The sequence below is a fragment of the Phycodurus eques genome, chromosome 2 (assembly GCF_024500275.1).
Source record: "Phycodurus eques isolate BA_2022a chromosome 2, UOR_Pequ_1.1, whole genome shotgun sequence".
Lineage (NCBI taxonomy): Eukaryota > Metazoa > Chordata > Actinopteri > Syngnathiformes > Syngnathidae > Phycodurus > Phycodurus eques.
Window position 1 is genome coordinate 43,604,884 of NC_084526.1, and position 12,902 is coordinate 43,617,785.

The 12,902-nt window shown below is 44.3% G+C and overlaps 1 protein-coding gene across 2 annotated transcripts in view; it reads left to right on the forward strand.

Moving 5' to 3' along the window:
- The window catches only part of rras2 (RAS related 2), a 39,899-nt gene extending 27,659 nt beyond the window's left edge, over window positions 1-12,240 (forward strand). The window contains exons 2-6 of one of the 2 annotated variants that reach the window (XM_061670918.1): window positions 819-906; window positions 991-1,093; window positions 2,960-3,068; window positions 4,880-4,998; window positions 11,683-12,240. In XM_061670918.1, the coding sequence (XP_061526902.1) occupies window positions 819-906; window positions 991-1,093; window positions 2,960-3,068; window positions 4,880-4,998; window positions 11,683-11,713 (450 nt within the window). In that variant the 3' untranslated portion in view covers window positions 11,714-12,240. Of the gene's footprint in view, window positions 1-818; window positions 907-990; window positions 1,094-2,959; window positions 3,069-4,879; window positions 4,999-9,837; window positions 10,707-11,682 lie in introns of those variants that run through there. The other variant, XM_061670917.1, reaches the window with a different exon arrangement.
- The last annotated feature ends 662 nt before the right edge of the window (window positions 12,241-12,902 follow it).

Consider the following 12,902-nt stretch of genomic DNA (forward strand, 5'->3'; position numbering starts at 1 on the left):
AATCCGTTTGTTAACGGGGACTGATTTTGGTGTCGTCTTCGATACGCTCAAAAAGATTTGTAATGAATATCCTCAAATTTAATTTCATCTCAGCTACTGTGTCGCATGATATTTCTTTTTGTTTTCTCAGCGGAGGGTTGGCGCGAGTCGTCATGGTCTCTTTATAAGACTGAATGTTCTGTGATAGCTTTTCCTGCTGGTCTCTGCAGGGGGTCCACATCGGAGCTGCTACTTTGTATTATAGAGAAGAAGCCATGCGGAGAGTCGTGATCACTGCTTGTCTTCTAACTTGTTGTTTTTGTCACTCCTCCACCAGCTTCAGTGGAAAAAAATTGCCCTGTCGTACAGCATGATCTTACAGTGGCTTGCAATAATTTAGGGATGCAGTGATGCAACATTTGTACAATCAAGTATTCGAGTGATGGGATTATTAAACACAATGACATGTGCACGTAAGGTTCAGGTATTATTTTTGTCCACTCGGGGCTGCCATCCTCACGTGCTATTGTACTATCTGTGACTTTGAGAGTGTATGACTTTCAAATTATTCGATTTAATCGGTGCACCCCTACAATAATATTAAATGTATTTTTTTAGGAATAAAACCACTCTCTTGTTTTTGATGAACACTTTGCTACTATACTTACGGTTGGTCATGATAGTGTTACTTGCAGAGCTAAATATTGTTTTGGGGTGGTAAAAGTCTGAGAACCACTGGACGAAACGATTACGACCTGTATACCCATCATTAGTTTTGATTTGTCCGTGTCATATATTGAGCACTGTATATCTTTTGTCTTTTTCTTTTTGTCCTGCAGTCCTACTTTGTCACGGACTATGACCCCACGATTGAGGACTCCTACACCAAGCAGTGTGTGATTGACGAAAGAGCTGCGAGGTTGGACAGTAAGTGCTATCCTTACGCACTCGTCCAACACTATCGGGCTTCATGTCATAGCGTGTTAAAATGTCTGATCGCACGCCGTGTAGTTCTCGACACGGCTGGGCAGGAAGAGTTTGGAGCCATGAGAGAACAATACATGAGGACGGGGGAGGGCTTCCTGCTCGTCTTCTCGGTCACTGACAGAGGAAGGTAAGTGACAGTTCTCATCACGAACGAGTGTGTGCTTGCCTCTTTTCTTTCGTTGTGCGCCCACACGACTGTTTACTCGTCACAGGTAGTTACACCCTCTTACTAGCGCCAACAACCAGAACCATAACATAAATCTTGTCGCAAAACGTCTTCTTCTTCTTTTGTTTTCCACACTTGAGTTCAATTTTGTCGACCAAGACATTCAGAATGTTTTTGCTCATAAAGTGAAGTCATAATAAGGAGCCTTGGAGCATAAATTAACGATATTGTAGCTTCACTGAAGTGTTTGAACAAGCTACAGTCCTGTGAAAACTATTTGCCCCTTCTCAAATTGTCTTTTTTTTTTTTTTGCATAGTTTTCACACTTAAATGTTTCAGATCATAAAACAAACGTAAATATCAAAGATAACCCAAGTAAAACATCAAATGCAGATTTTAAATGATGCTTTTATTTATTAAGGAAAAAAATCTATTCAAAGCTACCTGTCCCTGTGTGAAAAGGTACAAAATACAGTCAACGGTTACTTTGTAAGGTACACAATGGGTTGTGAGAACCAATACTGTTATCAAGAAGTTATTATTTATGTAATTACATAGACACAGTTCGCAAGAGTACTTGAAATAACAGAAAGCTTCGAACCTGAGCCAACAACCGGCAACTACACTCTCATTCGCTGACGCACACGTCACTCACCAGGCCATGTCCCGCCTTACAAAGCCACAATGACTCTTTGTGTGAAAACCTGATGTGAAGAGGTTGACATTTTCGCTCAGCTGGTTCGCATAACCCCATACAAGTGTCGCATTATTGCTACTGTCTTTGAGTTCCTACCCAGTCGACCACTAAGCTGAAATCGTCTTCCCCGACCCACACCTCCGATTCCCAGTGTTTATGTTGTCAATAGTCTTTCCTCCCTCCATTTATACTAGTCGAGTTTTTCCAGATTTACGAGGTGCAACTTGTCTGTGGACTTGTGTCTGGAATGGCATCCTTTTTTTCCCCGGTTATTTTCTATTACTGTACATAATTATTCAGAAAAGTTCATAATTATTCAACAAAAGAGGCTTCAAGCTGTTTACTGCCCCTCCCAGTTGAGGTTTACTGTCAAACTAACCATGGACGAAGAGAATTACACTTTTTGTATCTAAATGAGCCACATAGCTTCAACTTTCAGTCCGCTAGTGCTAAATGCTAAATAGACTTTATGTTGCGATGCTGTAACCCTTTAAGCAATGGATTGAACACAAAGAGTGCAGCAACATACGAAGACAGGCAGTATAACAGTACTCAGTCATATATTCTTTATCTTCTGCAAAGAAAAAAAATATTAGTGCTGTACTGATATGCTGAGAGGAGTTAGGCCCCTCAATGAACAGCATATATCCATCTGTCTTCTACTGCCCCAAGCTGGCCAAGGCGGGCACACCAGAAGGAGCAGGACTATAGCCAGTGTGGCAAACACTATTTGACGATGTTCAATTGTATTCAATTATGTATTTAATTAATGGCATTTCTATTCATTTCAGTGGGAAAAGATGCGAGTGTGTTGAGTTATGAGCGTGGTTACAGAATGAATGAAACTCGTTATCTCAAGGCAGCACTGCATACCGTAAAGAAAAGAAAAAGGAAAAAAATCGCTTATAATTCTGCAATATAGTTGGAGCGCAAATGATGAACTGCACTGTAAATGGGGCAAAGTCAGACTTCAGAAATAAAGCAACATATGAGCAAATGTATTTATTTGGATGTAAATTGGGCTGCAATCTTTTTTTTTTTCTTAGCTGATACGTGTGTCATTGGAACAGCACTGTCATTCATTTGCACTGCAACACACCATGTAACACACCACGTTGTGTATTTCACAGCTTTGAAGAAATCTATAAATTCCAAAGACAAATTCTGCGAGTCAAAGACAGAGATGAATTCCCCATGATCCTTGTAGGGAACAAAGCCGATCTGGAACTACAGAGACAGGTAAGTCCAACGGATTATGGTCTGATGAGATAATATGACCTAATCAGCACCATTTCACATATTTGCATATTTGAGATGGAAGCAAGCGTCGCAGCTGCGGCTAGCTGCTAACCGACAGGATGTGAGCATAAAAGGGCCAGCTGTAGAAATGGTGATGTCGGGAGGGGAGGATGGATGGAGGAAAAAAATCAGGAGATTTCCGGGTGTTGGTACACAGCTCCTCTGCGTGTCTACAGCGCCATCACGTGGTGGAAAAGATCCTTACACGCACAGAGTGCTTTTAAATGCGTTTTTTGTTTTGTTTCTTTGTTTTTAGTGTATATGATCCAAAAGACTAGACTTTTACGTCATACATTAGAAGCAAACCTATTCATTAAAAATGTATTCAATATATATTTTTACTTAACACTCTGCAGTGAATCTCCAAATTACAACCCCAATTCCAGTGAAGTTGTGATGTTGTGTTAAACATAAATTAAAACAGAATACAATGATTTGCAAATCATGTTCAACCTATATTCAATTGAATACATTACAAAGACAAGATATTTCATGTTCAAACTGATCAACTTGATTGTTTTTTGCAAATAATCATAAACTTGGAATTTGATGGCTGCAACACGTTCCAAAAAAGCTGGGACAGGTGGCAAAAAAGACAAAGTGAGAAAGTTGAGGAATGCTCATCAAACACGTATTTGGAACATCCCGCAGGTGAACGGGCTCATTGGGAACAGGTGGGTGCCGTGATTGGCTAGAAAAGGAGCTTCCCTGAATTGCTCAGTCATTCACAAGCAAAGATGGGGCGAGGTCCACCTCTTTGTGAACAAGTGCGGGAGAAAATAGTCCAACAGTTTAACGACATTGTTCCTCAACGTACAATTGCAAAGAATTTAGGGATTTTATGTAAGCGGCAAGGCCGAAAACCAACATCGACTGCCCGTGACTTTCGATCCCTCAGGCGGCACTGCATCAAAAACCGACATCAATGTGTAAAGGATATCACCACATGGGCTCAGGAACACTTCAGAAAACCGATGTCAGTAAATACAGTTCGGCGCTTGAAACTCTACTATCCAAAGCAAAAGCCATTTATCAACAACACCCAGAAATGCCGCCGGCTTCTCTGGGCCCGAGCTCATCTAAGATGGACTGATGGAAAGTGGAAAAGTGTTCTGTGGTCCAACGAGTCCACATTTCAAATTGTTTTTGGAAATTATGTTAGTGCCATGTTAGTACGCATCTGGGAAGGCACCATTAATGCTGAAAGGTACACACAGGTTTTGGAGAAACATATGCTGCCATCCAAGCAATGTCTTTTTCATGGACGCCCCTGCTTATTTTAGCAAGACAATGCCAAACCACATTCTTGCACGTATTACAACAGTGTGGCTTCGTAGTAAAAGAGTGCGGGTACTAGACTGGCCTGCCTCCAGTCCAAACCTGTCTCCCATTGAAAATGTGTGGCGCATTATGCAGCGTAAAATACGACAACGGAGACCCCGGACTGTTGAACGGCTGAAGCTGTACGTCGAGCGAGAATGGGAAAGAATTCCACCTCCAAAGCTTCAACAATTAGTGTCCTCAGTTCCCAAATGTTTGTTGAACGTTGTTTAAAGAAAATGTGATGTAACACAGTGGTAAACATGACCCTGTCCCAGCTTTTTAGAATGTGTCGCAGCCATAAAATTCCAAGTTAATGATTATTTGCTAAAAACAATCAAGTTGATCAGTTTGAACATGAAATATCTTGTCTTGTAGTGTTTTCAGATGGTTTGTATGTTGGTTCTCCCATGGTTGTCTGTCTGTCTCAGGTAACCCAAGAAGAAGGCCAGCAGCTGGCCAGACAGTTGAAGGTCACGTACATGGAGGCTTCAGCCAAAATTCGTATGAACGTCGACCAGGCTTTCCACGAGCTGGTTAGAGTAATTAGGTATGTGCTTTATTTGAAAACAGATATCGAGATTGTCAGCATCAATAGTCACAAAATAGGAGCAACTAACTGGCAATTGCAGAGCTAATATATACTCTAACACTTACCATAAAAGATGAAAAAACTAGGCTTTACACGATCAGGATTTTTGGGGCCGATCAGCGAGTTTAAAAAAACGATAAACTATCACCGATCCGATCACAAGATGGAGGAATGTGTCTACTTAAATGACCTGTTCATTTACTGTATATACTTGTGTACTTAATTGCTAAAAATTTTTTATGTACGATAAATAATGCATCTTTGTTCCTCTATTTATGCCAGTGAGGCATAATGACAGACAGAACAAATGAATGGTCTTCTTTTAGATGGCAGGACGTAAATACAGTAATTCATGTATCCACTTGTTGTAATATTTTTGTTGGTGTGCCGTGAGATTTTTCAATTGTAAAATATATTCCTTGGCTCCATAAAGGTTGGAAATCACTGCTCTCGCCAGATCGTGCATTCGAATCAGTCAGGTCAAACCAACATTACAACATGACAGAAATAATGGGTGGTAACTTACGGTAATTAAATTACATTATCAATCCATCCATCCATTTTCTACCGCTTATCTGAGGTCGGGTCGCGGGGGCAGTAGCTTTAGCAGGGACGCCCAGACTTCCCTCTCCCCAACCACTTCCCCCAGCTCTTCTGAGGGGATCCCGAGGCGTTCCCAGGCCAGCCAAGAGACATAGTCTCTCCAGCGTGTCCTGGGTCATCCCCGGGGTCTCCTCCCGGTGGGACATGCACGGAACACCCCACAAGGGAGGCGTCCGGGGGGCATCCAGATGCCCCAGCCACCTCATCTGGCTCCTCTCGATGTGGAGGAGCAGCGGCTCTACTCTGAGATCCTCCTGGATGACTGAGCCCGGAGACCCTGCGGAGGAAACTCATTTCGGCCGCTTGTTTCCGGGATCTTGTTCTTTCGGTCACGACCCACAGCTCGTGACCATAGGTGAGGGTAGGTACGTAGATCGACCGGTAAATCGAAAGCTTCGCTTTTCGGCTTAGCTCCTTCTTTACCACAACGGACCGTTACAAAGTCCGCATCACTGCAGACGCTGCACCGATCCGCCTGTCGATCTCCCGTTCCACTCTTCCCTCAATCGTGAACAAGACCCCAAGATACTTGAACTCCTCCTTTTGGGGCAGGAGTTTATCCCCGACCCGGAGAAGGGCACGCCACCCTTTTCCGACTGAGGACCATGGTCTCCGGTTTGGAGGTGCTGATTCTCATCCCAGCCACTTCACAAACTGCTCCAGTTAGAGTTGGAGATCACGGCTTGATGAAGCGAACAGAACCACATCATCTGCAAAAAGCAGAGATGCAATTCTGAGGCCACCAAACCAGACCCTTCTATGCCTCTGCTGCGCCTAGAAATTCTGTCCATAAAAGTTATGAACAGAATCGGTGACAAAGGGCATCCTTGTCGGAGTCCCAACCCTCACCGGAAACGAGTCCGACTTACTGCCGGCAATACGGACCAAGCTCTGACACCGGTCGTACAGGGACCGAACAGCCCGTATCATGGGGTTCGGTACCCCGTACTCCCGAAGCACCCACCACAGGACTCCCCGAGAGACACGGTCGAACGCCTTCTCCAAGTCCACAAAACACATGGAGACTGGCTAGGCGAACTCCCACACACCCTCGAGGACCCTGCCGAGGGTGTAGAGCTTGTCCACTGTTCCACGGCCAGGGCGAAAACCACTCTGCTCCTCCTGAATCTGAGATTCGACTTCCCGACGAACCCTCCTGTCCAGCACCCTTGACTAGACCTTACCAGGGAGGCTGAGGAGTGTGATCCCCTTGTAGTTGGAACACACCCTCTGGTCCCCCTTCTTAAAAAGGGGGACCACCACCTCAGTCTGCCAATCCAGAGGCACTGTCCCCGATGTCCACGCGATGTTGCAGAGGCATGTCAACCAGGACAGCCCCACAACATCCAGAGCCTCTAGGAACTCTGAGTGAATTTCATCCACCCCTGGGGCCTTGCCACCGAGCAGCTTTTTAAGCCTCAACCCCAGAGATAGGAGAGCCCGGCTCAGAGAACCCAGACTCTGCCTCCTCATGTGAAGGCATGTCGATGAGAGTTGAGGAGGTCTTCGAAGTATTCTCCCCACCGACTCACAACGTCCCGAGTCGAGGTCAGCAGCGCCCCATCCCCACTATACACAGTGTTGATGGTGCACTGCTTCCCCCTCCTGAGGCGGCGGATGGTGGACCAGAATTTCCTCGAAGCCGTCCGGAAGTCTTTCTCCATGGCCTCACCGAACTCCTCCCATGCCCGAGTTTTTGCTTCAGCGACCACCAAAGCTGCATTCTGCTTGGCCAGCCGGTACCCATCAGCTGCCTCAGGAGTCCCACAGGCCAAAAAGGCCCAATAAGACTCCTTCTTCAGCTTGACGGCATCCCTCACCGTTGGTGTCCACCAACGGGTTCGGGGCTTGCCGCCACGACAGGCAACGACCATCTTACGGCCACAGCTCCGGTCGGCCGCCTCAGCAATGGAGGCGCGGAACATAGTCCACTCGGAATCAATGTCCCCCGCCTCCCCCGAGATGTGGGTGAAGTTCTGCCGGAGGTGGCAGTTGAAACTCCTTCTGACAGGGGATTCTGCCAAACGTTCCCAGCAGACCCTCAGAATACGTTTGGGCCTGCCTCGTCGGGCCCGCATCTTCACTCACCATCGGAGCCAACTCACCACCAGGTGGTGATCCGTTGACAGCTCCGCCCCTCTCTTCACCCGAGTGTCCAAGACATGCGGCCGCAAGTCCGATGACACGACCAAAAAGTCGATAATTGAACTGCGACCTCGGGTGTCCTGGTGCCAAGTGCACGTGTGGACACCCTTATGCTTGAACATTAACGTCCATAACGTGTTCGTTATGGACAATCCGTGAGGAGCACAGAAGTCTAGAACAGAACACCGTACAGAACACTGATCGTGGGGGCCGTTCCTCCCAATCACACCCTTCCAGGTCTCACTGTCATTGCCCACGTGAGCATTGAAGTCCCCCCGCAGAACGATGGAGTCCCCAGCGGGAGTGCTCTCCAGCACCCCTTCCAAGGACTCCAAAAATTACTATGAACTTGTTTTTGGTGCATCGGCACAAACAACAGTCAGGACCCGTCCCCCCACCCGAAGGCGGAGGGAGGCTACCGTCTAGTCCAGCGGGGCAAACCCCAACGTACAGGTGCCGAGTCGGGGGACAATAAGTATACCCACACCTGCACGGCGCCTCTCACCGTGGAAAACTCCAGAGTGGAAGAGAGTTCAAGTACCTGAGCAAACCTCCATCAAGCCTTAAACGAACGTCCTCTCCTTTCCTGAGCACCGGTGACCACCAACACGTTTTTCCCCATTCTGTTCTTATAATACAGTCGGCGTGATCCACTCTTGTTGTCGTCGCCACGGTAACGACTGTATCCAGTCACATTTGAGTTGACAAGATGAAGCCCAATGATCGTAAAAGACGATGCGGTGGTATCGGAATACAAGATTTTATTGCAGTCGTCTGACAGTGCAATCGTGAAAGAGCAAATTTGTCTTGTTGTCTGAGTCTCAAATGTGTTGTCTGTTCCACACCGCTGACATGTTTTTTTTTTTCCTTCCTTTCTTAAAATAACTTTATTGGCCGTCAGCTATTTACAGGACTACGCCAAAAGATGTGCGACAAGGCTAAAAATAAACTAGCCTTTGGATTCAAATATACTGTGCACGATGGCGACGCGGAGTAAATGTCTTTTGCGGAGCCGATCAAAGACGTCATTGATCGGATCGGCGAATTATGACATTAAAGTTGATCAGCATAAAATGCTAATTATCGGCCGATACCGATAAGACTGATAAAATCGGTGTATAGTCTAGTAAAAACCTACTTTTTGTTTCACTTTGAAACGCATTTAAGGACCACCAACAAGCTCGTAAATAAAAACACACCATCAATGAATTGAAGCTAACCTCATCAACACCAGTATTCCATGAGGTGACACCAAAGTAATACTAGAATAGTAATATTTATTTCAGATACAGTAAACCCCACTGAATAATTGATGCACCTCCCTAAAAGGGGTTTGCAGTTACTTATAGATGCCCAAGATGGCACTGAAACACTTAAAAATTCCGTTTGGATTACGAACATTTGACGTCCCTGCTAAAGCTACTGCCCCCGCGACCCGACCTCGGATAAGCGGTAGAAAATGGATGTATTTTATTCACTGCGATTCGTAACATCCACAAACAATAAACCGCAAAGCATCAACACCCTTCAACTAGCATGTACACCATCATGAGCCCATGTTACATAAACGACTGTATTCCGTTGTTCAAATATTCAACACCAACAAACCACCTTCACATGAAATTCATCAACAGTATCCGATATGGTGGACTTTACTGTATACTTCACAGGTGTCAAACTGGAGGCCCGAGTGGCAGATCTTTTATGTGGACCACAAAACCAAATCATATGTGTCGACTTCAATTTTTATTTTTTTTGCCTAATGCCAAAATTGCAAATTGTATTCACAATTATTAACGTTGAAATATTGTAACTTTATGTGTACAAATACCCCTTTTAAACTAAATCGATTAATAGTGTAATTTTTTTTTCTGGCTCCTAATTTCAAAACTGTATGACAAAATGAGTTTGACACCCCTGGTATACTTTATATAAGGAAGGTTAGGTCCCCCCCCCCCCGACACACATTAACTTTGGGAACTGGTGATAATGCAAGTCTGCAAATGCTTAAGTTAAAGTACATTTGCTTCGCTTTCTCCAAACTCCCAGAAAGTTCCAAGAACAGGAATGTCCACCGTCGCCGGAACCGACAAGAAAAGAGAAAGACAAGAGCGGCTGCCATTGTGTGATCGTCTGAGTTGGCCTTATCACCGTAACTCATGCAGCTACTGTCCGTTGCCCCGCCCACTCCGCCTGACATCGTATCCCGACGCGGATGACGTACCGCTGCCTTCTCCACCACGTGCATGATCCCAGACGGCTTCGCCCCCATCTCTGGGATACTCGGACTCGGGGTCGCTGCGCCCAGGACGTGACTACGGACGTGTGACGATGCCAAAATCGAAACAAATCACCACTCTACCTTCAGCCATAGCCCAATTTACATGACTAAACATTGCCTTCTAGATCAGACCGACCAATTCATGTTTTGTACGCGGGAAGGACTTCTCTTGCCTTGTAGTGATTTGTACTTGCTGCCGAGATTGAATGAAGCAAACAAACAAAAAAAAGTTATATATATCCCGAATGTTAACGAGTTCCTTTCAAGTGTCTGATGGAGCAGAGAGATTATTTTATGAAGCCTCGAGTATGTTGTGCCATCTTTTGTCCCATGTGCTAATCTGCTACTGTACATACGTGAGATTTGTTGTGATTTTTAAAGTGTATTTCTAATGACTATTAAATCACCACAGTACAGTGTGTGAGGTTGGTTTTGCATACATGAAAGTGACTATATAATGATGTATGTGCAGTAAATGATGCCTAGACAAGCCCTTAGCTACAATGATACAACTTTTAGATTCTTTACCTTTTTTGTGGCTTCTGCTTCCATCTCAATTGCCAAATATAGAATGTCTGCAGTGTGCTGTCTTATTTGTAATTATTCTCATTATTTTAATGAAGTCTTACAGGTTGTAGGATCCTTTCATTGGGCTCTTCTTTGGAGGGGTTGGTTCAGTCAACATGATCAAAATGAGAGGTCTCGCGTTGTTCTTGATGTCGCGAGCTGCACATTCTCTAGATTTGCTTTCTAACGGTCAAAAGGAGAAAAAAAAAGTCACCGCAGACGAGGTATACGAGCATATTTATTGAAGTCCCTGTAAAGTGCAAATAAATACAGTATGTCTTGTACATTTGACACACCACAGAAGAGTGTTGTTAGCAATCCTGTCAAATGAATTTATGAAAAGAAAATCCAAAAGTATAAAAAAAGGAAGCTTCAAAATTGGAAAGATTCTGAAATCAGGCCCGCTCAAAAGTCAATCAAATATCACTTCTACCACCTGGAATGATGGATGCATCTACACATACGGTAACTACGTTTGGCCATGAAAACGTATCCGCTTAAAACCTCCACTGGCTGGAATATATCCCACCAGAACTTTGCCACACTGCGAACATGAGGCGCTCTAAACTTAAAAAAAAAAAAATCCCTCCTCATTCTTCCGGCCGACAGCGAGGCACTCTAAATCACCGACGCCAGCGGACTATACGAAGAAAAGATGCATTTTCGGGGTGTCGGCATAGCTACTAGCTAATTGCGTGTTGCAGTCGCGCCGGTTAACCGCTGATGCAATCGAAAGCGCTCAAGTTCTTATCTAGTAAGGGAGTTTGAACCCATGGAAGTGCACGGAAGTGACACACTTCCGTGCAGTCAAGACTCATTCCGTCAATGAGTCTTTTTCACACTGCATTATGTACTTCGAAAGAAATCACGAAATTCACATAACAGGGTCTTTTAAGTCTTTAGAGTTCCTGAAGATCATTTCAATGCCAATAACAATATCTGATCAAAATGGAGTTGACAAAACTGACTCATCATTCGAGTGACAAAGTGGATTTGTGTTCTTAAATAACAACCTTGATCTTGATTTGTTGTCTTTCTCTCTTCAGTGCTCTTCTGTTGGAAGAAAAACAACCTTAAAATGCACAATCAACTCGATGGACCTGCCGCCTGTGGTGTCATGTTCAGCGCACGCACGCACACACACGCTGAAAATGTGCTCTGCCTTCTTTCATTTTTGTCTTTGTCTTTCATATCATCTTGTATTGAAATATCAAGAAAATTAGATGATGGTAGTAATGAACCTGTTAAATGTTTCGAGTTTGGTACATTATTTTCTTATCAAAATAGCAGGCGAGTATTCTAATTGAGATTTGAGCTGAATTTTTAATTATCCGGGTTGTTCAAAATGAGGTTTCCCACAGTTTGAGACAAAATGAACTTTTTATTAAAAATAAATTCTCAAGAATGCTTTTGTGGCCTACAAATGGAGATTGTATTTACCTTTATCTCAGAGGACGAAGAGCGCATTGGAACTTAAATGGACCAGGAAAATGAGATTTCAAGACCCCATCGCAAAGTAAATGCTAATCACAATCTGACACATTTTTCCGTTTTGCCTTGTGTTGAGCTTTCTTTCTTTTCTTTTTTTGGTGCTAAAATAAAGTCTGTCATTGAGCCAGGAAGGGTATGTTTATTATTTGTTTAAATGTATATATATATATATATATATATATATGTTTATATATGTATATGTGTGTGTGTGTATATATATATATATATATATATATATACAACATAGGATGGTGGTGTGTAAGATGACTGGTGGTGGGGAGGAAAATTAGGAAGACAAAGGCAGAGAAGAGAACCATGTGGTGGAAGCTGAGACAGGACGAGTGTTGTGCAGCTTTTCGGGAAGAGGTGAGACGGGCTCTCGGTGGACGGGAGGAGCTTCCAGAAGACTGGACCACTGCAGCCAAGGTGATCAGAGAGGCAGGCAGGAAAGTACTTGGTGTATCTTCTGGCAGGAAATAGAGGAGGAGACATGGGGGTGGAACCTCACAGTACAGGGAAAAGGTTAGCTAAGAAGTAAGTACGGCATCCAGGAAAGGAACTTGGAGGGACAGATGGTGGTAGACTTTGCAACAAGGATGCAAATGGCTGTAGTGAACACTTTTTTCCAGAAGAGGCAGGAACATAGGGTGACCTACAAGAGCGGAGGTAGAAGCACGCAGGTGGATTACATCTCGTGCAGACGATGTCATCTGAAGGAGGTTACCGACTGTAAGGTTGTGGTAGGGGAGAGTGTGGCTAGACAGCATAGGATGGT